General features: G+C 44.1%; 1 protein-coding gene across 1 annotated transcript; it reads right to left on the bottom strand.

Annotated features, from left to right (window-relative positions):
• Positions 1-2,343: 2,343 nt before the first annotated feature.
• rhoh (ras homolog family member H) lies at positions 2,344-24,644 on the bottom strand. The gene is made up of 2 exons (XM_072496603.1): positions 24,322-24,644; positions 2,344-3,703 (listed from the first exon to the last, which is right to left on the bottom strand). The coding sequence occupies exon 2, from the start codon at positions 3,531-3,533 to the stop codon at positions 2,967-2,969; it is 567 nt and encodes a 188-aa protein (XP_072352704.1). The 5' UTR covers positions 3,534-3,703; positions 24,322-24,644; the 3' UTR covers positions 2,344-2,966.
• Positions 24,645-27,050: the final 2,406 nt, after the last annotated feature.

Genomic DNA, 27,050 nt, shown 5'->3' with positions numbered 1-27,050 from the left:
CTCCTCCCTCTCCTCACCTTCAAACGTTTCCTCTTTAAACATATCTGAATCGCAACTGAATGTTTGACTACAGCTCAGTGCCTAGTTTTGTCTCTGTGGAGTGGTTTGGGACATTTCACTACATTAAAGGTTTTATTTTCAATTTGCTTATCATAGATTATCATAGAATTTACAGTGCAGAAGGAGGCCATTCGGCCCTTCGAGTCTGCACCGGCTCTTGGAAAGAGCACCCCACCCAAGGTCAACACCTCCACCCTATCCCCGTAACCCAGTAACCCCACCCAACACTAAGGGCAATTTTGGACACCACGGGCAATTTATCATGGCCAATCCACCTAACCTGCACATCTTTGGACTGTGGGAGGGAACCGGAGCACCCGGAGGAAACCCACGCACACATGGGGAGGATGTGCAGACTCCGCACAGACAGTGACCCAAGCCGGAATCGAACCTGGGACCCTGGAGCTGTGAAGCAATTGTGCTATCCACAATGCTACCGTGCTGCCCAAAATATGACAATATTATCCAGCATCCAATTTTCTTAGTCTATTGTCATTACGTACAGGCATATTGACCAAAAGTCAACTAACGCCCCTTTCAGCTTTCTGCATGGTTGACAATTTCTTCCTAGTTTTACTTCCAATGTATGCAGTATCTTACACTTATTTATATAAGTCATTTCATACGCCAACTCGATAAAAAGCCTGTTGTCTTATCAGTGTAAAATCATGGCTGCCATCTGAATCTGGGATGCCCTTCAACTTGGTATTTCAGGTATCTGTAAATCTAGCTACAATATTGACAATTTATTTACATATACCTAGAACAGAATGGATCTCAGCATAGAAATCTGGTACATCACTTTGTAACTCCTATCATTGCAACTTAGCCCTCATTACAACTACCCTCTGCTTCCACTTGTATGGACACTTACTCGTTCATATCCACATTTTATCTCTGATATCCACTGACAGTTTGAAGATGAATCTTTCAAGCAGTACTTTATAAAAGTTTTTTTGAAGTTTTATTTAAATATTTCTAATTAAATGTTGGGAAGGCCAAAGGCAAGGGGTGGAATTCTCTGATAATGAGCCTATGTCCGCACGCCCGTGAGAAAATGGGCACAAATCACTCTGGACTTTCCTGGAGAAAGTCCAGAGTGATTCTCCATTTTGCAGGGGGCTAGCAGGGCCATGGAGTGCTCCTCACAGCTCCGGCTGCCGATACGGGGACTTGCACGTCCGGCTGCGGGTCCGTGCAACATGGTGGACCCACACCGCGGGCCGGCCCCGACAATATAGGCCCCCCGAGATCGCGCGCGCCCACCGATTGGTAGCCCTTGATTGCGAGCCTGGCCGTCCTGGAGATCGTCCGTCTCCCCCCCCCCCCCCCCCCACCCCGTGACGGATTCCCCCGCCCCCCACCAGGGCGGCCGCGGGCTGAGTCCGCAGCCGCCACTCCGAGCTCCCGCCGGGTGGATCCCCGAGTGAACCACACCGGTGGGAACTCGGCCAGTTGTCGGCGGAGAATCGGCGTGGGGATCTCTTTCAATGGCCCCCGACCAGCGCCGCGTCAACCACGCACGATTGGCGGGGATTCTCTTGTCCCCAGAGAATCGTGGGAGCGGCGACGGACCCGATCGCAGGTCTGACACCCATTCCCCCCCCCCGCCGAGCGCGATTGTGGCACGGAGTCTCGGAGAATCCCGGCCATCATCTCTAACTCTCTCCCTGGCAAATTAACCTGAACCAGCTTGCTCACAACCTTGGTATTCATATTTGAACTTCAGGTGATCTGCAGCATACATCACAAATACTACCTATCTCTGCTTCTCTAATATCACTTTGCCTCATTTTCTGCAAAACCCTCATTCTTGCCTCGACTACATTTCGACTATTCCAACGCACTCTTGGCCGGTCTGCCACCTTCTGTAAACTGGAGGTTATCCAAATCTCTGCTGCCTGTGTCTTAAATTGCAACAAGTCCCATTCCCCCATCATTCCCGTGGCCGCTACCAACATTGGTTCCCAATTAAGCAGTGCCTTGATTTTAAAATTTTCATCCTTGTTTTCAAATCTTCTGTGGCCTTGGAACCCAGTGCCTCTGTCCTGATCTGACATCAACACGCATGTAATTTCCAGCATGGCACACTCAAAACTAAGCAGAAGTGGATTCCTGACTAATTTTCCCACTTTCTAACCTAGCAAATCTTGTCTGTCCCATGGTACCCGATTGAGATCACATAAATTTATTGCAGATAAGGAGTTCAATTTTCATTCTTCTCAGCATCACGCCACGTTAAATCTCACTCTCTAACATGGAAAATAGCAAAACAAACTCTGATTGTTAAAACAATTAATTTATTGATGAGTACTCTATAAACTGATAGAGAATTACTACAAAAACCACGCTTTCAATTTCTGACCATAATATTTATACATTTATACATGGTTCTCATCCGAGGTCAGTGAAAGCAAAATGGAAACCTTTAAATATTACAGTTGCCAAAAGTGAGTACTTAATATCTACTCCTGTCTGGATTTCTGAGATTGGTGCACTTTACCAAATAAAGTAAAAATACAATTTTCTTTGATCTTAAAGTATCTCACATGGTGGTGTCAGTTCAAGTTAAATACACAAAATAAGATTGTCAGCCATTTCTCCATAGCGATCAAACACCAAAATGTTCAAATATTTTGGATTCCAAGTCTATGACAGTCAATGCTGAAATTAGTTCCTCCTCAGTTATATTTTCTGTTAGCGTTCCTGGCCAGAGTCCTTTATTTCAGTAGAAATGAATCAGAATCACACTGACATGGATACAGTAGCATGAATGGACATGGCCAAGAAAGGCTATGATCAACACAGCCAGGTTGGAAACCATTTATGTGCCAACATCTTTAAAATTCGCTGAAGAATTGGAGAGTTAAAATTATTTAAATTACCATACCAAAGTTGAGAGGACGTCAGGCTATCACACATTTGTTGAGGTCTATGATCTTCTTTCTACTTTGTTTTTTTATGTATCTGACAGCAGTCCTCACTCCACATTCAAATACTTCTTGCACCCCTCTGTTAGTAACTGCTGAGCACTCCAAGTACCCTCGTGCTCCGATATCTCTTGCCAGCCTCTTCCCATCGACAGACGTAATGGTACGAAAAGTGCCAATGTCACGCTGGTCTATTTGCGTAGCAACAACCAATACTGGAACCTTTGGTAAAAGACTTCTGACTTCTGCCATCCATTTATTCCTCACGTTCAAGTAAGACATGGGGTTTGCTACAGAGTAACAAATTAAAACCACATCAGCCTGTTGGTAAGAAAGTGGCCGAATTCCTTGAAATGAATCATTTCCTGAGGTGTCCCAGAGTCCCAGGCTGATCTGAGTTCCATCCATAAACACATCGACTCCAGTGTTATCATAAACAGTGGGCTTGTACATATCTGGGAAAGTCTCTGATGTAAACCTCACCAGTAATGCTGTTTTCCCCACCTTTACATCACCAACAAGAACACATTTTATGGAGCTCATGATGCTTTTGAGTCTTTATGCAAAATAGATTGCTGGTAGCTCCAACAAGTCTTTTCAATCACTCACAGCAGGAGTACAGATCCTTCAAAGAAATGTTTTTTTCTTTTCGACACAGGAGCTCACTTTAAAAGGGTGTCCATGCAGGATGTTCCACCAAAGCTATCTTTCACCTGTGAAACAAGAAAGAAACATTTAACGATTAAAAAAGTTCTGGTAAAGGGACAGACCCAAATGATTAATTATTTTTCCCTCAGAATCAACAATTGGTTGACACAAATGTTTGGCTTTAAGTGAGGATTGCAGGAGGAAAGGCAGATTTAGGCTTTGCACACTCCCGGGTGAGCATAATCAGAGCAGAAGGCAGAATGACGAATTTTGCCTTTAAATACAAATGGAATGAAGACAATATCATAATTAATACAATTATGGAATGTAGTATTCTTCTGTGGGCTAGATGTCACCACATTTTAAGCCTATTTTTGGGGATTAACTTCCAAATCTCACAGCACATAGTGCACAAAGGAAATTCCCCTTCATGTTTTTCTTTATGTAGACACTCCTTCAAGAGGTTTTACAGGCATTTCTTGAAGTCAAAAGAGTCATGAATTTGTTTTTTAACATGTTTGAACTATTTGCTCTCACAGATCTTACCTCTAATAATTCATTCAGCTTTTTCAACCCCAGGCTTGCAAATTGACTTGCATGTATTTAGGATCTGTCCGTTAACGATTCTTGCTTCTTGTACTTCAAAGAACAAAGAACAAAGAAATGTACAGCACAGGAACAGGCCCTTCGGCCCTCCAAGCCCGTGCCGACCATACTGCCCGACTAAACTACAATCTTCCAATTCTATCATTTCTCACTTCTATATATTGCTCTTCCTTCCTGATAGCCTTGGGAACAGATATGACAACAGAGCTTCTAGCGGTTCATGACACATTCTAGTGACGTTCCCAATTCTAGGGAAGCAATAGAACTTGCATACTTCCTTCTAAATTCAAATAATATTTTTCATTCCGATGTATTTCAATTTTTCACAGAAAAGATGCATGACAAGTGGAATTTATATTGCCCTTTCCTGGTAATGAATTGGAAAAGGACAATTCAGATGAAGTCACATTCCAATGCAAGGGGGTCGTAGCCATAGGATTAAGAAAACACCCACCAAAAAGAACCCCCTATTGGGAAGAGGAAGAGGAGGATCTGCAGAGGCTATCAGGCATATCAAAATGCACAAGAATTGCTTTATACCCACCCGCTGGTACCCCAACATCCATATAAACTGCAAAGTCCTTACTTTTGCAGGCGAGACTGGTGATAACTTCTCTTTCAAACAATGTACCAGCAGATGTCCATAGGCAACACTTAGATATGAGAATACTTCCCCAACAGTAATGATGATCAAAAGCACCAGCTATGGTTTCCTGGGCAATGCATGACAAACATATATCAGAATCAACAAGTATGGTCTCACTGTAACTGGCAAGCAGGCACCAAGTTTTTCTGCTGGCCATGCACTCCTCCATAATAAAGGAAACATGTCTTTCTAGGGTCACCCGAGACAGATACAGAATTTCAGTTCCTTACTAGCCTCCACTTATTCCTAATATTTGAATCTGATAGTTTGTAGGGTTTGGTACAGTAGCAAACTAATACCACATCAATCTGTTGGTAAGAAAGTGGGGGATTATCTTAAAATGAATCATTTCCTGATGTGTCCCAGGCTGATCTGAGTTCCAGTGATAATTAAACCTACTCCAGTAGTATCATATAATTGGGAGTTTATAGATATCAGGGAAAGGTAAAGTGACTTATTGTATGTAAAGTTCCATTAGGATATTTCGGAGACATGTGAAAAGGCACCATAACAATACAAAACTCATTTATAAAATTACCACCAGATTTAAGGTTTCTGCATCCCTTAGTCTCAGGTTCTCAGGGTGAATTGTCCAAATGACAATCTTTGAACTATTCTAACATCAGAAATATTTCAAAACTTTTATAGTCCCAATAGATCTAAATTTTGTGCAATTCTGGGAGAGCAACTCCAAACACATGTGTAAATATGCAATATACATGAATGTCACTTTAAAACTATTTATTGACTGCATTTATCCTGGCTCTGCATGCTTGCTTCAGTGGATTTTCTCTACTGATGCATAATTAAAAGTGAAATAATAGTGGGCACCATTCAACTAATTGGGAACAAAGTCTCAGAGCGAGCGCGTTTAGCCACCTATTTCCCAGCTCTCGCAGTGCCGAGAAACATAGGGTTATTCAATGCAAATCGCATTGTATAAGGGGCTTCAGCAGGAAACGTGCAGCCGAGGCCACACATAGCCCTGTTTTGTACACTGTGGAGCTCCCGGCAAGGGGAGCTCCCAGTGTAGCAAGAGATTGGGATACCATTTTTAAATGATGTCCCGATCTCTAAGGCCCCCAAAGCAATCACCCCCGCCCGCCCCTCTCAAACACACAATGGGAGGACTCCTACTCCCCCACACCCATCACATACATGCAAAAAATGCCAGTGTGGCACCTTGGCAGTGCCAGCCTGGCACCCTGGCAGTGCTTCATGGGTGCCAGCTGGCATGGGCACTGCCAGGTTAACACTACCAAGGTGATTGGCTGGCACTGCCAGTGTGCCCAGGTGGCACCAACAGTACCAGAGAACCACCCTGCCCAAAGAGCATGCAGCTGGGGGGCCTCCGATCCCCTGGGAGACCCCACAAGTGCAATCTGGTTCCCGTTTGTGGAGACCAGTGCTGAATGTCGCACGCCCGAGGTCTCCAAGGCAAAGGGAATGAATCCTAAAGCATCAGGTACCTTGGGAAACTGCAAATTAGAGTGAGACTAGCTGTCTCGCTTTAATATACAGATTTGCCAAAAAATTATCCCGACCACAATGGGCAGGATTTACATCGCAACGTCGCACAAGATCACCCCCGCCCATTGGATCTTGCGAGCTGGGTAGATCCCGGTAGTGGGGTCTCCCGTCTTTTACCGGCCATGCTGTACCATGGCTAGCTGTTTTTCGGGCACAGCATGGCCATTGGATTGCACCAACGTTGTCTCAACTATGCCATGAATTAATGAATAAATGGTCTTCATAGGATGGGTACAAAAGGAAAGACTACATTTGGAAGGCAATGTACAGTTCTGGTCTCCATTCCGAAGGAAGGATATACATGAAATAACACAGGATCAATGGGGGTTCCTTAAAGTCATTTCTGCAATAAGAGGGCTGTAGTATGAGGTGAGATTGAGTAGCATGGCTTTATATTCTCTGGGGTTAAAAAATGAGATCTCACTAAAACACAATTCTGAGAGGCTTTGCAGGGTAAATGCCAATAGGTTATTTCCCCTGGTTGAAGAGTCTAGAACAAGGGACATACAGCTGAAATTTACAGGGGTGACTCACAGCACGGGGCGGGCGGGCGGGCGGGGGGGGGGGGGGGGGGGTGCTGACACAAGTTCAAGGGGACATAAGCAGAAAATGAAAATGACAAAGTGGGGGTAACATCTTGGACAAGGTCCTCCAAATGCATACAGGTAAACTCCCAAAGGATGTAACGGCCCCTTTCTTCCCATATTTTAACTGGTTTGCTAAAAACAGCCTACCCACTCCCACCTGCCAGCCTATGCTAACTGTATTATGGTGTGGGCAACGGAATATCTGAGTCAATTAGCCTGGTAAGAAGTTAATTTGCCCATTATTCCCTTTTCATATTGCTGGCTGGGCTGCTGACTTTGGCGTCCACCCACCTACTGTTTATTGGAGAACAGGTCAGGGTGGGCGGAAAGGAAGTGGGCTAGCCACCCGAAATATTTTATGTGCCCTTCGCTGCTGAAAACACACCCAGTGGGAGGCCATACAATCCAGCCCATAGTTTCAGGGTAAGGGGCCAATCATTTCAAAACAAAATTTGGAGAATTTTTTCATTCAAGAAAGTTTGAATAGTTGGGATTTTCCACTTCAGAGAGCTGTGACTGCTCAGTCATTGGTTATATTTAAGATGGGAGCAATAGATTTTTGGACTCTAAGGGCATCAAGGGATCAGCTGGGAATATGGAGTTGAGGGCGAGAACAGTCACTGTCTCATTGAACAGCAGAGGAGGTTCAAGGCACTGTTTGGGCCACTCCTCTTACGTCTTAAGTTCTTATGAAATCCAAAAAGGGTTTACAAAAGATAATCTGGTAAAATTTAGGCTCTCTAATGCAGGAGCGTTCCAGAAATGGCACCATTAAAATAGATTACTCCGCGATGTTCGGTTTTGACTTTTACCTGGAAAAATATTAAGCAATCCGAGCCTTGTAATTGGGAGACTCAGCACCAACTGAATGGTAGAATCGGGCAGTATCAAAATGGATTTATGAAAAGGAAATCACGTTTGACAAATTGTGGAATTTCTGGATGATATTGCTTGTAGCTTTGGCAAAGGAGAACCAGTGCATGTGGTGTATTTGGATTTTCAGAAGGCTTTGGATAAAGTCCCACACAAGAGTGGCATGGTTGCATAGTGGTTACCACTGCTGCCTCTCAACGCCAGGAACCTGGGTTCGATTCCAGCCTTGGATTACTGTGTGGAGTTTGCATTCTCCTTGCGTCGGTCTGGGTTTCCTCCGGGTTCTTTGGTTTCCTCCCACAGTCCAAAGATGTGCAGGTTTAGATGGATTGGCCATGATCAATAAGTGGGGTTACAGGGATAGGGTGGGGGAGTGTGCTTAGGTAGGGTGCTGTTTCGAAGGATGGGTGCAGACTCAATGGACTGAATGGCCTCTTTCTGCACTGTAGGAATTCTATGGATTCTAAAGTTTAGTAAATAAAATTAGAGTGATTAGGATTGGGGAAATATACTATCATGGATTGAGAATTGGGTTAACAGACAGAAATTAGAGAGGAGGAATAAATGGAAAATTCTCAAGATAGCAGGCTGTTACTAATGAGGTACCATAAGGATCAGTGTTGTCCACAGCGGTTAACAATATATATATAAATTAAAGCAGTAGCACAGCTGAGGAAGGTAAAAGGGGCAGTCTATGAATATGGGGAGAAAGTGAGTAGAATGCTGGCGCACCAACTTTGTAGGAGGCGGCCAGGGAAATTGGGGAAGTTTGGGATAAGGATGGCAACACGGTCTTGGATCCAGTGGGGGTGAACAAAGTCTTTAGGGTGTTCTATGGTAAATTGTATGAGTCGGAACCCCCGGCGGGAGGGGGAGGGATGAATCAATTCATGGACCAATTGAGGTTTCCAAAGGTGGAAGAGGATCTGGTGGAGGGACTGGGGACCCCGATAGAGCTGGAGGAGATTGTTAAGGGCCTAGGGAGCATGCAGTCGGGCAAGGCCCCGGGGCCGGACGGCTATCCTGTAGAATTCTGCCAGAAATTTTCAGAACTGTTGTGTCCACTCCTGCTAAGGACCTTTAACGAGGCTAAAGAGAGAGGAACCCACCCCCCAACAATGTCACAGGCTTCGATTTCACTCATTCTCAAACGAGAGAAAGATCGGCTACAATGTGGGTCCGATAGACCGATATCGCTCTTGAACGTGGACGCCAAGTTGCTGGCCAAGATTTTAGCCGCTAGAATTGAGGACTGTGTCCCAGGGGTGATAGGGAAGGATCAGACAGGCTTCGTTAAAGGAAGGCAACTGAACTCCAATGTTCAGTGGCTCCTAAACATTATTATGATGCCCTCAGAAGGAGGGGTGGCAGAAGTAGTGGCTGCGATGGATGCACAGAAAGCCTTTGACCGGGTAGAATGGGAGTACCCATGGGTAACGCGAAGAAGGTTTGGATTCGGTGAGGGATTCATAGAGTGGGTCCAACTATTTTATCAGGCCCTCGTAGTAAGTGTATGTATAAACAGGGTGAGGTCGGAATACTTTAGGCTCCATCGAGGGACGAGGCAGGGGTGCCCCCTCTCCCCGTTATTATTCGCCCTTGCAATAGAGCCGTTGGCCATAGCGCTGCGGGCTTCAAAGAACTGGCAGGGGCTGGTTCGGTGGAGCGGGGGGAGGAGCATCGGGTCTCGCTCTGTGCAGATGATCTGCTCCTGTATATTTCGGACCCACTAGGGGGGATGGGGGAGGTCATGCAGCCTTTGAGGGGAGAGGTCGACGTGGGAGCGGTTAGAGGCGTCCTCATGCAAAGGCACCAGCCTAGGGGCACTTGTAACGGCACCTCTGCCGTTCTCGCCGGCCCGCTACTCCTCAGGTCCAGTGGTGGCGGCGGCATTAAGGATCTGAGGTCAGTGGAGGAGACACGGGGGGTGGAGGGAGCCTCAGTTTGGACCCCGATACGCAACAATCACAGGTTTGTCCCAGGCAAGATAGACGGAGGGTTTCAAAGCTGGCATAGGGCAGGTATTAAAAGGATGGGAGACCTGTTCATAGACGGGACTTTTCCAAGCTTGAAAGCGCTGGAGGAGAAATTCAATTTGCCCCTGGAAATGCCTTCAGTTACCTTCAGGTAGCCGCCTTTTTTAAAAAACATTTCCGTTGCTATGCCCACACGGGATACAGGATAGGGTGGGCTCCGGCACCTGGGTAGGGGAGAGGAAGGTGTCGGACATCTACCAAGAACTACAGGAGGCGGATGAAGCCCCAGTGGGGGAACTTAAGAGCAAGTGGGAGGAGGAGCTAGGCGGGGAGCTGGATGCGGGTCTGTGGGCGGATGCCCTAAACAGGGTTAATTCCTCTTCATCATATGCCAGGCTTAGCTTAATCCAGTTTAAGGTGGTTCACCGGGCACACATGACAGTCACCAGGATGAGCAAGCTCTTTGGGGTTGAGGTGTGCGGGAAGCCCTGCAAATCATGTCCATTTGTTTTGGGCATGCCCGGCTCATAAGGGATTCTGGCAGGGATTCGCTAAGGCAGTGTCCAAGATTTTAGACACGCGGGTGGTGCCGAGTCCAGAGATAGCGATCTTTGGTGCGTCAGGCGATCGGAGAGTTCAGGAAGCGGAAGAGGCCGACGTATTGGCCTTTGCATCCCTGGTCGCCCGGAGACGGATCCTTTTAATGTGGAGGGACTCGAAGCCCCCGAGTGTGGAGACCTGGGTTAGTGACATGGCTGGGTTTCTCAGTCTCGAGAAAATATAGTTTGCCTTGAGAGGGTCCTTGACGGGGTTCTCTCGGAGGTGGCAGTCGTTCCTCGACTTTCTAGGAGAGCACTAAAATGTCAGCAGCAGCAGCAACTCGGGAGGGGGGGGGGGGGGGGGGGATGTTACGTATTCTTGTTCTTATCTTCTTGTATATAATGTTAACGTTCACCTAGTTTTGTTAAATGTTGTTAATGGTTATGCAAAAATTATGTTTTGATAAAAATTTTAATAAAAATATAGATTTTTTAAAAACAATATATATAAATTAATTGGATGTGGGGACTAATTGTAGTATTTTCAAACTTGCTGATGACACCAAACGGGGTGGGAAAGTAAGTTGTGAGGAGGATGCAAGGAGGTTTCAAGAGGACGTAGACAGGCTAAGTGAATTGCCTAGAAAATGGCAGATGAAAAATAAAATGAATAAGTGTCAAGTTATTCACTTTGGTAGAAAAAAACAGAAAGGCAGAATATTTCTTCAATTGTGAGAGGTGCCCTTGTTCATGAGTCACTAAAGTTAGTATGCAGGTGCAGTAAGCAATTAAAAAGGCAAATGGTATGTTGGCCTTCATTGCAAAAGTACTTGAGTACTGGAATAAAGATGTATTGCTGCAATTGTAGAGAGCCTTGGTGAGACGTCACCTGGAATATTGGGCGGGATTCTCCTGCAATCGGCGGGGCGGGCCATACCGGTGCCAAAGAGTAGCGTGAACCACTCTGGCGTCGGGCCGCCCGGAAGGTGCGGAATCCTCCGCACTTCCGGGGGCTAGGCCAGTGCTGGAGTGGTTGGCGCCGCGCCAACCGGCGTGTGCAGAACCGCTGGCGTGATTCCTGCGCATGTGCAGGGGGCTTCTTCTCCACGCCGGCCATCGCGGAACCTTACACAGGCCGGCGTGGAGGGAAAGAGTGCCCCCACAGCGCAGGCCCGCCCGCAGATTGGTGGGGCCCGATCGTGGGCTAGGCAACCGTGGGAGCCTCCCCCGGGGCCAGATCCCCCCGCGCCCACCCAGAGGACTCCACAAGCCATCCTCAAAGCCAGGTCCTGCCGGTATGGACCTTCTCTAATCCACGACGGCAGGACTAGCCGAAAACGGGTGGCCGCTCGGCCCACTGAGGCCCGGAGAATCGCCGGGGGGGGCCACTGCCAATGGCCCCCGACCGGCGCAGCGCGATCCCCGACCCGGCCAAAAACCGGCGCCAGAGAATTCGGCAGCCAGCGTCAGAGTTGCTGGGTGGGATTCACGCCACCCCCTGCCGATTCTCCGACCTGGCGGGGGGTCAGAGAATCCCGCCCATTGTGTACAGTTTTGGTCCGCTTATCGAAGATGTGATATACTTGTCATAGAGGCAGTGCAATGGAGGCTCACCAGATTAATGCATCGGATGACGGGATTGGTTTATCAGGTGAGATTGAGGAAATTCGGCCTGTATTCTTTGGAGATTCAAAGAATTAGAAGTGATTATATTGAAATTTACGAAATTATCACCGCGAGTTACAGGGTGGATGGAAATAGGGGCACGATTCACAGACTTGAAACTAAGTCCGCTGTCGGGCACGTATAGCGGGGTGTTTCTCAGAAGCTGCAGCGCATTTAGAGTGATTTCAGGAAAGGCAGTTTGCAGATGTGGGTGCCATTTTGACCAGCTGCTCTGGTCTCTTCCCCCCCCCCCCCCTTCCTCCTCTCAGCCCCCTTCCACTTTACTGAACACCACTCATCCCCCAACCTTGTGGGGGTCCAATTGGGAATCCCCCTCCAAGTGGCAAGGCCATCCTGGGCCAGGGCCTGACTCCTGGCAGTGCCAACCTGGCACCCGAGAACCCTGGCAGTATGCCATGGTGCCACTGCCAGTGTGCCCAGGCAGTGCTGCCAGGGTGCCAGGCTGGCAGGACCAAGGTGCCAGGTGCTAGGGAGTATCAGGGTATGACCCTATCCTGTCCCTGACCACCTAGGGGTCTCCAATGGCCTGAGCAACCCTCCCCCCCCCCACCCCCCGCAGGTTCCATTACATCTGGTCCACGTTTGTGTGGACCAGTACTAAACAGCGGCCTAGCGAGGCCTCCCAGGTGCGGCCATTGAGTCCCGGGCACCAGGCATTTAAATGAACCATGAGGCTCATTTGAATGTTCAAGTTGGACCTCACTTGGCGACGGTGAGATCCAGATCACACCGGGCTGAGCAAGTTGGGTGACTGGCGATCAGCCCAGCGTGGTGCTCGATTTGGGGCTCTTGTGCAATTCACCCGTTACACCCAGCAACGGGGTAGTTGAATCGTGTCCAAGTCCAAGATGTTTCTCTTGGCTGCTGAGGCTAAAATCAGGGACATCATCAGAGGATAAGGAGTAGGCCATGTAAGACTGAGATGTGGAGGTATTTATTCAATCGGAGGCTGGAGAATCTTTGGAATTCTCTACCCCAGAGGGCTGTGGAATCTCAATGATTGAGCATATACAATATATGGATATTAATGACATCAAGGGATATGGAGATAGTGCGGGAAAGTGGCATTGAGGCAGATCTGTCATGATCTAATTGAATGGTGGAGCAAACCCGACTGGCTAAAATTACCTATTCCTGTTCCTATACAGTCCCTTCTCCAGTACAACCACCTACCCATTAATCACAAAGAATAATGACCCCAAAGAACATGACCACTAGTAAACTGGCTCTATCTTCCCTCAGATAGCCTCAGAAACAGATGAAACAAGTCATCTGAACCACTTGATTCACAATTTCTCCCAGCACAGAGTCATGGCAGGAAATCCGGATGTATGGATGCATTCCTCCGTCAATTACAACATGCAATTGTTTCAGAAAATATACAAGTGAATGGCCACTTTAGAGAAAAAAAGGAATTACTCGAGTCTGCCACCAGGATGTTGGAAGTGGTTGAGTTTTGCTGTGATTTTGTAGTCAGGGAGGAACCCAAGAGAGGCATTCAACATTTGCCTAAGGACCACAATCTTTTGAGATGAAGAATAAATCCAGTGCCTTTCCAGTTTTCAGGTATAGAAAGTATATTCCTTATTTCTCAGCCAGAAAATGAAGGCAGAAAGGCTTTAATCCTTAGATTAAACCCAACATCCTTTCATCAAATGCTCTTATGATAAACCTGTTATACTCTGCAAGCACACTATCTGCATAAAAACCATGTACATACAAGACTGAAAGTGCTAACTCTGCCTACAATCTGTGAAGTAAAACAGCATTGCATATCTTTTCCACAGCTGCCTTTTTTTGATGTGAACATTACCAGTAAATAAAAGGAAGTTACAGTTATTCAAATTCAGTTTATGCAAACTCTCCAATCTTGCATCAACAGTTGTAATTCCAGCTCCTAGAAGTAACTAGAATAATAACAATCATTAGATTTCCAACTAATGCATTTTAAGTGAAGCACTTTGAAGCATTGTTGAGATGGATTACATCAAATTATGTCTTTCTTTTTACTTTTGTAAGACAATTTGTAAATCGTTTACTATATTTTTTAATTTTTAATTTTATACAATAATTTATGCAGTGCCAATAACATAATAAATAGTGTGCAATTGTATGGCCAACAAGTTAAGTTAAGATTGTAAGTTGGGTGTAGGCCCAAAGTAGAGGACAGTTCAGAAACGGGAACCTGGAGGAAACTACTCTGGTCTTTCTTGCATACGGAGTGTATATATAAGATTGTATATATTGACGAGACTACTGGGTTCTTGCTTTTTGAATACAAGTTATTTTTTCAAGACATACAGGTAATGTGCATATCATTGAAACAGGATAGTCCAAATGTGCATATCATTGAAACAGGATAGTCAAAAAAAAATTTATTTCCCCACATAGAATGAAGAATGAATTACAAATTCAACGCAATCACTGTTGATCACGGCATATAAGCCAGCCCAGCATATAAAATGACCTTTGTTTTTGGATGCCAAAATGTATGTTTGGGCCTTGCTCAGCACATAAATTGACCCCACCACTTTCCAAGTAATCGTTCTATGTTTAGGGCTATATTTGCACTTGAAGGCAAGCTCAAATTTTAAGCTCAGATATTATATTTACAGTTATACTTGCCTTTTAAGTCAATGCATGGGATCAAGCAAGTGATACAGACCATGTTGCAAGATACATGGGGTTCAAGACACACCCACAAAGAGCAGGGTGCATGTGGTGATAGATGAACAGAATATTTTTCACAGTTCAATATGGTGACTACCAACACCAATGGTTAACATTTTCAACTAGATGTATACGTTGATCCCTGTTTTTGGAAGGATTTTTCAAAGTTTCATTTATACTCCATAATTGTAAGGTAAATTTTAAAGTCAGGCATTTTGGTTTATGCTTCCAGATGCATTACACATTGCCAGCATAAGACCACTCCAACTGACAAATTTTACATTGCAGCTATACTGGGCCACTCGTCTGAGCCTGATAAATTAAGAGTACAGTTCATAGTCAGGCTGAGGGCCATGCTTCACTCCAAGAGATAACTGTACATGCTTACATATAGCTGCACACCCAGTCACACTCAGATTGGACCATTAGCCTTCTAAAAAAATATTTTTAAAAACCTACCCAGGAAGTCTAACAAGGTAATTCCCAAGCAGTGTAAAATGTGCACAATAAAACAGAAAATTCTAAAAATATTCAGCAGATCTGGCAGCATTTGTGGAAAGGTTAAAGGACAGGAATTCCCCCCCCTTCCCACACAGTGTTTTGTGGCAGTCTTGCCATTGTCAATGGGGTTTCCCGGTGTATGCACCTCCCGCCGCCGGGAACATTGGGCGGCACGGTAGCACATTGGTTAGCACTGTTGCTTCACAGCGCCAGGGTCCCGGGTTCAATTCCCGCTTGGGACTCTGTCTGTGTGGAGTCTGCACATTCTTCCCTTGTCTGCGTGGGTTTCCTCTGGGTGCTCCGGTTTCCTCCCACATGTCGTGAAAGACAGTCTTGTTAGGTGAATTGGACATTCTGAATTCTCCCTCTGTGTATCCGAACAGGCACCAGAGTGTGGCGACTAGGGGATTTTCTTCATAGGAACTTCATTGCAGTGTTAATGTAAGCCTACTTGTGACACTAAGATTATTATTATTGTTACAATCAAAGATTCATGTCTATGTCCTTTAATTGGGAGTCCAGGATATTGACCTGAATTGACCTGAAACCTCATTGCATTTAAAATGTTCTTGAATATTTACTGAAGGCACCATAACCTACAAGGTTATGGACCATTAGCTGGAAAGTGGGACTAGGCTGGATAGCTGTTTTACCATGGACACAGAATGGCGTCCTTCTGTGCGGTAAATGCCTATGATTCTCTAAAGTGAAAATAAAATTCTGCAAGTATAATGCAATATTTGATTACACAATCACTGACCAACACATAATCAAAACATAACTGGAATGTGCAAATCCTACAGTTACGAAACTTTAATCAGTATGTTAAGTATCATATGACACGTTATGGAAACTGACTGTAAAATAAATGGAAATGTGAATATCATTACATTGCACCATGAAATGGCAGCATAGGAAGTGAAATTCCTGGACTATTCTCATGCATTACTTCGCATTTACTCAAAACAGCTTTAGTGGCAGCTCATCCAACTGCTAAAAGCTCTCTGATGCAACAGCTTAAATGAGAAATGAAAGAAAACAGAAGAACTTCTTTCCTAACAAATAGTAAACAATAAATGAATATTGAGGTGGCACAATGCATTTTTGTGCACACCTTAACCTGCAATCAGCACAACTGGTGTTCTGTATAATAATGTTCACATGAATTTGTATTTGTTAAATCTTTCCTACGTGAAATATATTCTTTAAAAATATGCTTGAACATAGTTGACCAAAACTGGAAAATTCAGGTACAACCTATAACAGTTTGAAAAAAAAGTATCCTGATCAAAGTGAAATTAATCATGTCGTGCCACTTTTACACAACTCTTGTCAAGTCTTTGTGGCTACATAAACTGCTTGCAATGATCACTACATATTAAAGTCCACATAATTAATTGTATCACAATCAATTTGTTTTTAATATCAAGATAATTAAAATATACTAAGTGAGCAATTAGAAATGCATGGGTTAATCCATGAGAGCCAGCATGAATTTATTAAATCCAAGTCATGTTTAATGTGATAACTACTAGATATAATACGAATGCAGCAGAGTTTGTGTGTGCATATATATATATATATATATACATATGTATATATATATCAGAAGGCAATGATAAGGTTTCCCAGAATAGGCTTGTGCGAAAATTTAAGAGTATGGTATAAAAGGAAACACAGCTGCATGGAGAGAAATTTGATCATTGGACCAGAAACAAAGCGATAGGGTAAACAAGGGTTGCCCAGGTTAAAGGACTAGGACAATATTCGGTATATTTATTTCCTGAGTATTTATACACCATTAGAATTTGGCCATAAGAAACAGAATCGCAAAATTTGCTGATAACACAAAAGTCGGAGACTTGGCAAACAATGAGCAGAACTGTATAGACAGAGTGGCAGAATGGGTAGATAGATTGAAGAGGCAAGTGAATGAAGATTAATGTGAAGTAACACATTTCAGGAGGAGAAACAAGGAATGGGATTATACATTCAATGAGAAGACACCGATTGGTGCAAATGAACGGAGAAACATAGAGCTTCAAATATATAAATACCTGTATATGCAAGTGCTAGTAGATAAAGCTATTAAAAAGGCTAATAAAATGGTAGGCCAGGATATCTCTTGGGAGGATATTGGATCATTAATAGTTGATAGCAAGGCAGCTGAATTAGTATAATTTTCATTTCGGGGGTGCCCAAAGCCCAGAAATGGAGGAACACAGAAATCTTATTGGGTTGCAGTGATGGAGAAGTTTGCCGATAGGGAAGGGTAAGACCATGGAGAGATTTGAACTCAAGGATGAGAATTTTAAAATTGAGGGATTGGGGGACCAGAGGCCAATGAAGCTTAATGAGTTCAGGGTTAAACAGATCTTGATGCAGGTTAGACTCCATGCAGTAGAGTTATGGATGAAGTTTATAGAGCATAGAAGGTGAGACGCTCGACAGAAAAGCATTGGAATTATCGAGTCTAGAGAAAGCATAGAAGTTTAATTTGGCTCTCCAATTTAGCCTGAGTCGATCTAAGTGGGGTCTACATTTTCCACCGGCATCAAAGTAATGTTTCAATATCTGTCCATTCAGTGCCAATTGCTGCTTAGAAAGTACTACAACTATCACAACAACTATATCATGCCAGCACACTAAATGAACATACAATGTAAAAAAGCACCTTTTTCCTATAAAGCTTGAGGTAGAAATTCCGATTGTTCACCAGTCTGTGATTTTCCACCCGTCACTGTTAGTAGGTACATCATCACAAACTGGAGAGTGCAGAATATCCTTTTGAATCATGAATTATTCAGCCACATTACAATCCAACATGTACAACGAACTATGTTGCTTTAAATAATAAACTTTGGCCGTGATTCAGCGGACAAAATGCTAAGTCCGCTTTTGGGCACATTTGGCGGAATGTTTCTCGGCAGCTGCAGCTGCCAAGATTGACCTCGCTATTCAATGGCAGCTAAGCTCGCCAGCAGGACCGAATTCTTGCAGATCAGAGCACCATTTTGATTGGCTGCCCCGATCTCTATTTCCCCCCCCCCCCCTTTTCTGCTACCTCCTGCTTTCAGGAACCTCCACCTTCATCCCCCTCCCCTCAACCCCCTTGGCACTGCCAGGGTGCCAGACTGCCACTGCCAAGGTCTCCAGGTGCCAGAGGGAGTGTCAGGGTTCTACCATTCCGTGCCCCAACCACCCAGGGGGCTCTAATTGCCTCCAAGAACCCCCAAGATGCCATCACACCTGGTCCACGTTTGTGGAAACCACTGCTAAATGGCGCCCAGTTGAGGTCTCGAAGGTGTGGCCATTGGCTCCCAAGTGCACGGTGCATATGGCATTCGGGTATTTAAAATGTCATTATCTGGATCTCGCCCAGCAAGGGCGTGATCATGATCGCACCGGGTGGAGTGAGTCAGGTGACTCACGATTGGCCCAGCAGAGTCCAATTTGGGGCTCTCGCGTATTCACCCATTGCGCCCAGCAAATACTGAACATGGTATTGTGTAACTATAGATAAAATACTTTATATTATAATGAGCCAATTTATAATCTGCGAACAACCCAGTTACAAGAAATTTATTGTCAGCAGTTCTACTGTGAAAATTATTGAATGGAGAGCTCTGTGCCTCATCAAATAACACTTTGCTCAAGGATGGACTAAGAATTTTAGGTTTGCAGTCCGATGTGACATTGTGATTTTATTAGGCCAATTATATGACTCCATTGTAATTCTGGTTTTACATTTATGCAAACAGTTTACTGTACCTCAGATGTGAAGCTGCTCAAATTGCATATTTGTGTGACATTAACACAACGAGGTCCCATACTACTTCAGTTTCATTGTGGTTGCAGGATAACCATAGTCTAAAATACTACAACTGCAGTACAAGGAAAACTGATGAAGTATGGACTAGGATTTCTGCTGAAAGCCTGAATGGATTAGGTGGAAACATTGCCAGGCTGGACTGTACATGTCTATGGAAAAGTCATACTTGGTATACCAAATAGGATTTTCTTGTTTTGTGCTTTCTTGTAATGCAGAATGTTTAGTAATAATCCAGATGAATATGGGCAGCTAAACCTAAAGTGACCTTCGGAGATGCCAGCGATAGTAACAACAGGCAGGATTCCCTGGTTCTCCAACCGTGTTTCTCGGTGGCATGCCATTCATTGGCAGCGGGATTATGTCTTCCTACTGCTTGTTAATGGGATTTCCCATTGTAACCACCCTACGCCACCAGGAAACCCACAGGTGGGGATGCACTGCTGGCGGGAAAAATGAATCGCAATGACCGGAGAATTCCGTCCAACAACTTGCATTTATTTGGTGTCTTTAATGTAGTAAAACATCCAACATGCTTCACAGGACAATAATCAGGCAAAGGTTGACACCGATCGCAAGGAGGAGGCATTTGGGATAGTCACCAAAAGCTTGGTCAAAAAGATAGGGCTGCATTTTCCGGCCCTTGCCACCAGCGGGATCTTCCCGTCCCACTGAAGGCAACCCTTGTGGCGGGTTCCCCGGTGGTGCGGTCGGTGAGTAGCGCAAATGGCCATTGAGTTCGGCAGAACTGGAAGATCCCACTGGCGGCCAATGACAAGCTGCCTCCGCTGTCGGAAGACCCACCAGAGTTGGGGGAGGGGGCTGAAGAGTAGGGCTGGAATTGTCCAGCCGTAGGTTTTTATGAGATTCCTAAAACTGCAGAGAGAAATGGAGAAGTGAGGGAATTTAAGGAAGGAACCGCAGAGTTTAGTGGCTAGACAGCTGAAGGCACAGTCGCCAGTGAGACAGTGAGATTTCTGTTGCTGACCCTTTGTTTAACAGATCGTAGCAGTTGTCAATTGAGTTTTCTTCCTTCAGTCATGAAATTCCAGATGGCATGACCATTGATATGTTCACCTTGCACCATGTAGTACATTGTTTCAGGTCATAATTCGGACACTCAGGTCTAACTGCTACAAGTTCCTCATAACTAAATAAGGACCTTTATGCATTGTATACTGGGAAGATGTCCCTGCTCAGGATGTCAAAGATGGGACTATGTAATAATTATTTTTGAAAGGCTTTCTCTTGCATCGAATTACACCGAATAATTATACCAAAAGAACACTGGTAAATAAATTCCAAAGACCAAAGTAAGAAAGCTTTCACCAAAATATACCCACTTCTTGATGGACAAAGAACTAAAGCAGTCTGTGATCTGGAGCCATTTGGGCCAGGAAATTTCAACTTCTGATGACTGTTCTTAACTCCTGCTGAAAATGTTCATATGTAGAATTTGGGTGAGGTTTGCATCAAGCTGTACCACAACGCCACAACAGCTAATTGATCCTTACTCTCCACGCTAGTACAGAGAACATAAGTTCAAATCCCATCATGACAGTTTGAGAATTTGAATTCAGTTTACACCTGGAAATAGAAAGCTGTTAACAGTGAAAGTGACCATGAATTTATCGAATTGTCATAAAAAGCCAACTGTTTCCCAATGTTGCTTTAGGAAATATGGCAATTCTGCCCCAGTTGCCTGAAAAGGTATAGGTCGACCGTCTTCTTGCTCTACTATAATTAATGTTTGTAGAAGTAGAAACTGAATGGTTTGTTAGGCCACTTCAAAAGGCAGTGAGCCACATTGGTGCGGGACTGGAGACCAGATTAGGTTTCTTTCTCTAAAGGTTATTAATGGGCAAGTTAGTTTTTTAACAACATTCTGAGAGCTTCATGGTCACTTTTGCTCGTGCCTGTTTTTTTATTTCCAGAATTATGAAATCTAATTCAAATTTTCAAACTATCATCGTGAAATTAAATTCACACTCTCTAGATTGTTGGCCCAGTGCCTCTGTAATACTACCTGATGAAGGAGCTGCGCTCCAAAAGCTAGTGATTCCAAATAAACCTGTTGGACTTTAACCTGGTGTTGTAAGACTTCTTACTATGCCCACCCCAGTCCAGCGCCGGCATCTCCACATCATCTGTATTACTAGTCCAGGAATGTACCACTAAGGTACCATACCTACTGCCTTTATGATATTAATTCGGAATGGTTGATTATTGCCATAAAAATGAATTCATACAAAACAAATCTGTGGCATTAGTGAGAATTTACTAAAATGCAGTAATGAAAGAAAAGATAATGATTCTTCCACTTTGCACTGAAGCAAAACTATTATTTCTGATCATGTTAGCTTATTAAAACAATCTTTCTGTTATTCTGATGTTGACCTGGGGTTGTTTCCAGATGTGAATCCTGATATGGTACAGACATGAATTATTCAGCAGCCAAATATTCCAAAAGTTACATGACAACATTCTGAAAGGCCTCATCTGCGACACTTTAGCTTTGTCAATTGATCCATACTCTCTGTATTAACTGATCTCAGCCGGAGTAACAGATGAGGGGCATTTGCCTCAACACCACGGAGCCAGATGTTGATTGGGGGGGGGGGGGGGGGGGAGAAACTTAGCCAGTTGCCCTGTGATTCCAGCAGTGCCACATTAAATTTGGGCAAGGTCAACATGCTCAGATGGTCATGTAGCCTACCAACACTTGCTGTGTGCGCTCAAATGCAAAGAATGGGTTACTTGACCAGAGGTGGTTAATGCTCATGGAACTATACTTTAGCACGAGTCAAGTTTTCTATTGAGGAATTTAGAAAAAAAGTGGAGAAAGTTAGAAGAAAAAAATCAGAATAACTGAAGAAAGTCAACATTATATTTAGTTTTCTAGCCTACAAATAAATGCGAGCGATATAAGACAGTAAAACAGGATGAAAATGACCCAACATATGTGGGAAAAATAGACCACTGAAAAAAAATGAAGGAAATCAAATAAACAGAAAAGAGGAACTGTTGACGAATTTGTTCACCCCCACTCCCCCCAGTACCAACTCCCCCCCCCCCCCCCCCATCATCCACCGCCCCTGAAATGGTGGCATTAATGGCACCTTACATTCAAAAAGTAACCCTTGAACAAACTGGAAATTCTATCCTAACTAACTGTTATGAGCTCCCATTCATTTATTCTCGGCTTTGAAGCGTTCCTAGAATGGACCTCACAATAAAAGTGAAAATGGAGGCCCCCAACAAGATGTCTCCCTCATTGTGTTATCTTCAACAAGACCAATTTCCTGACAAATATAGATTTTCTGAAACTATTTTTTTTGTTTTGCTACCGTGAATATCAATCATCTGATACATTTTAACCCAATCTTTCTTTCAGCCGTATGGAAAAAGTATTTATTTTCGACAATGGAGATGCGAGTGCCACCCACATGTCTTTGCATGTGTGCGGCCCATGGAATATTATACGTAACAACCACAGGTACAACCAAGTACCGAACGAATAAGGTAAACATATCAAACTTCCTCACAGCAACAAACACATTCTCCTCAAAAGGCTTTCTGAAAGTTACTTCCAGATTAGGTCTTCCTATAGTACTCCTCGCTTTAAATATCGTGTTTTTTGGTGTATCAAAAAAAAAATAGAAGGAATTTAAAACCCGTCAGTAAAATAATAAATATTTATCATTGAAGTCATGAAACTAAACACCGAAAATCTGTAATTCCTGTTCTCAATCAGTAACTCGTTTGTGTTTATCTTTTCTTGACCTCAACTCTACACATTGTTAGCTCGTCTGGAATTCAATTTGAGGTATCACTGCACTCTTTGAAAATGTTGCCAACTGAATTAATTATTGAAAAAAATCTCTTGCTAGCTGAAAGTTAAAACTGTTGCATAGTCCAGTTTATATCGTTTATTACTGCACAACCCGTTTTGTTTTTGTCATTGTTTTGTCGTCCAATGTGTATCTTGTTGCAGAACATCAAACCCTCTTGAGCAAGGCCTACTGGCGGAATGCTCGCTGTGTACAATTCACTTCTAAGAATGGTCTGAATACTTTAATGCTTTATTTTAAATAGTGAATCCATAGAACTCGAAAAACGGCATGTTATTTGTGATCCTATCTGAATTGCCGCATTGCATTGTAAATGCTGAGATCTGTTCTACCTTAGTACTCAAAAGTTCACATGAAATTATTAAGGCGAAAATGCCGGCTTCTCACCACCCTGGAAGACTAGCAATTTACCTTGTACGGAATTAACTATAATGTTCATTTTTCTGACCAAATTATACGAATTCAACAAAATTACCACCGTAATCACTTCCGAAATCCAAAATTTTGGGGTGTTGCCAAATATCAGGCACTTTGAAGATATTTTAATGGTGTTGCTCTGGATTGAGGTTCTCGAAATTATATATAATCTATCTGTGCTACTTGTGAACGTGTGATGCTGATGTACAAGTGTAGCGGAGAGTGCGGCACGGTGTAGAGGTTAGGGTACATTACGTTCTACTGCACATTATTGTTGCTTAGCATATTTGGGGCAATATTACCATGGCATTATTCTCCCATTTACCCAATGTTCTCTACAGGCCATAACCACGTTCATTTTCTTAACACTCATTTCCACCAGAATTACTCCCCTGTTTTTTTTTCTAAACACCATGGATCCCCTCTGCAGTCGATATTCTAAATTTTAGCTTGATTCTTGTTCGCACTTTGCCTAAAGTGCGAAAGAAAACCTGCCCCCCACCCCCGTGATTAAATTCAACAAAACTCGATGGGTGCCTTTAGGTAAGGAGGAGAATCTAAACTAAGGGAAACAAACCACCTTCAGAAACAGAAACCAGAGGATCTGGATTAAAACCTTGCTTTCGGAGTTAAAAAAATATATATTTCCATTAACAGTGAGTATGCGGCGGCGGCGGCGTGAGGAGAGCGACAAGATCCTCCTCAAATTCGCTAAAACTTTCCCAATTTGCCGATTGGTCACCATTTAGCAAACGGTTCCACAAACCTGGACATGAAATGAATTGTATATTTTCATTTTTTTTTAAATGTTAAATGATTGGGGAAAAACTTTTCACTGAGATTTTCTTCATGCCTTTTTATCGTTATGTTTTATCAAACCGGGCTCCGGGTGAAATCAGCCCACACTTTGAAACCGCCGACACGAAGGGTTGAGATACCTCGGTTATTTTTTTATCTACTGCGTGGACCTACCTCGGCCTCCGTTCCCCCTCCCTCGGCTCCTTGAGACTGGCGCCCGGCTCCACTTGACTGAACCCACCCCTCAAACCGGCGGGTAACTTGCTCACAGATTCAGCTTGTCGTTTTTCATATGTGAAGCTTGGACATAAACATCCCTCACACCGAGCAACATCTTCCTTTTTCGGTTTCAGCACTAGTTCTCGCGGTGGCTTAACATATCCACAGCAAAGGCGGGCATCAAAAAGCGGCACGAGGAACCAGGTTGTGTCGGCGGCTCAGCCAGAGGGTTGACTGGCTGACTTGACTTGACTATAACTGCGAACCTCCACTCAGGACATCCTGCGCGACGAGCAGCAAATCAAAAGTGCTGGAGCTTGCAGTTTCCCCTACCCCCTTGTGGTTTGCGCTTCAGAGCAAAGCTAAAGGACAACGCAAGTACAGAGGTGGTTGACATCCTGACTCAGAAAAGGAGAGAAACCCCCCTAGAGAATTATTTCTCACACTGTTTTGGTTGGGCTGCTCGTGCAATTTAATTCTAATATCGTGGTATCAAACCTGGGTTGAAAGCGCACAGCGGCTTCTGCCTCTGTACATTTACGACATTTAAAATGTTATGATGAGAGTAATACCTGCATTTGGCGGCACGGGAGCACAGTGGTTAGAACTGTTGCTTCACAGTGCCAGGGTCCCAGGTTCGATTCCCGGCTTGGGTTACTGTCTGTGCAGAGTCTGCATGTTCTCCCCGTGTGTGCGTGGGTTTCTTCAAGGTTCTCTGGTTTCCTCTCACATGTCCCAAAAGACGTGCTTGTTAGGTGAATTGGACATTCTGAATTCTCCCTCTGTATACCCGAACAGGCACCGGAAGATGGCGACTAGGGGCTTTTCACAGTAACTACATTGCAGTGTTAATGTAAGCCTACTTGTGACAATAAAGATTGTTATAAGATTCTAAGTACTCTCCTTGTGAGAAAGTAGTCCTTATCCTGCCCAGCATTTGTTTTTCCACAAATCTATGTTGCGGACTGTACATTGAAGTAGCAACACAGAACCAGGCCATTCAGCCCAATACACTCATGTCAGTGTTTATGTGCCACATAAGTCTGTTCCCGGTCGACTTAATCAGAACCTTCTGTTTCTCTCCCCCTCGTGTTTATTTGGCTTCCCCTTATATTCATTAATGTTATTTGTTTCAACCACTCACTATAGTAGCGAGTTCCACACTTTAGCCTGTCTCCAGGAAAATAAAATTTTCCTAAACTGCTTATTGAATGCATTAGTGACTATCTTTCATGTATGATCCTTCGTTTTGGCTTTCCCCACAAGTGGAAATTGTGAGACGGCTTAGCAGGACCAATACTGAAAGAGTGCTTCTACTGGCTGGAGAGTCTGAGACTTTTTTAAAATTCTATCATGGGAGGTGGTCTAAGTCAGCATTTGTTGCCCATCCCTAATTGCCCCTGAGAATGTAGTTAGCCGCCTTCTTGAAACGCTACATGTGTAGGTACACATAATGGTGGTGGGAGAGGGGGGGTGGCAGGGAGGATAGTCTCAAGTTAAGGGGTTGATCATTTAGAATAGAAGAAGAATCTTTATTACTGTTACAAGTAGGCTTACATTAACACTGCAATGAAGTTACTGTGAAAATCCCCTAGTCGCCATACTCCAGCACCTGTTCGGGTATACTGAGGGAGAATACAGAATTTCCAATTCACCTAACAGCATGTCTTTCGGGACTTGTGGGAGGAAACCGGATAACCCAGAGGAAACCCACACAGTCATGGGGAGAACCTGCAGACTCCGCACAGACAGTGACCCAAGCCGGGAATCGAACCTAGACCCTGGCGCTGTGAATCAACAGTGCTAACCACTGTGTGACCGTGCCTTCCATTACTGATATTAGGAAACATTTCTTCACTCAGGGTTGTGAATTCTCTACTTTTGCGGGTGGTGGTGCTCAATCATGAAGTACACTGAAAGCTGAGATAGATGGAGGGACTCTATGGAAATCAAGAGATAGGAGATCAGGTGAAAAAGTCGAATTGAGGTCCAAGATCAGCCATGATCATATTGAATGGCAGAACAGGCTTGAAGGGCCAAATGGTTTATTCCTGCTCCTATTTCTTATATTCTTATGAGACTTCTTCTCTACATTCACTCTATCAACCATTTCCGCAATCTTAAAATCTATGTCATTCCTCAGCATACTATTTTATAGTGAAACAAATCCCAGCCTGCTCAGTCCTCATGGCAGTGTTCAAGTGAATGTGACACTGAGCATTAGTCAAACTGAAGTCAATGTGGGTCCTCAAGAGAAACTGTCCAAAGGCTGGAATCAAATCTGGTGCAAAGGGAAATTATTTTGGTTGTGAGACAGCTCTACAGCCATTTCACAGTGTCAAAGTCCACAACAACTCCTCTGACAATGAAGCACCCTTGCCAGGTTACAGCAGGACTGAAATAACATTCAGACCTGGGTTGGCAAGTGGCACATCGCATGCATGTATAGGTGCTAAGCAATGACGATCTTATGTTATTTACTGTGCTATGTTTGCATTCAAATTGTTGTTACAAAATCACAAATGCCTTAATGAAATGTTTTTTTTAAAAGTAATAACCATCTTGACCAAGAGGATGTATAACCATCTCTCTTTGGCGTTCAGCTGTACCACCACTACTGAGTCTCCTGCTGTACATATCTTGGGAGTCACCACTGACCACAAATGTAGACATTAGGTAAGGGG

Source organism: Scyliorhinus torazame, chromosome 3 (assembly GCF_047496885.1).
Source record: "Scyliorhinus torazame isolate Kashiwa2021f chromosome 3, sScyTor2.1, whole genome shotgun sequence".
Classification (NCBI taxonomy): domain Eukaryota; kingdom Metazoa; phylum Chordata; class Chondrichthyes; order Carcharhiniformes; family Scyliorhinidae; genus Scyliorhinus; species Scyliorhinus torazame.
Note: the sequence above shows the minus strand (reverse complement) of the source record. Positions and strands in the feature narration are given on the sequence as shown.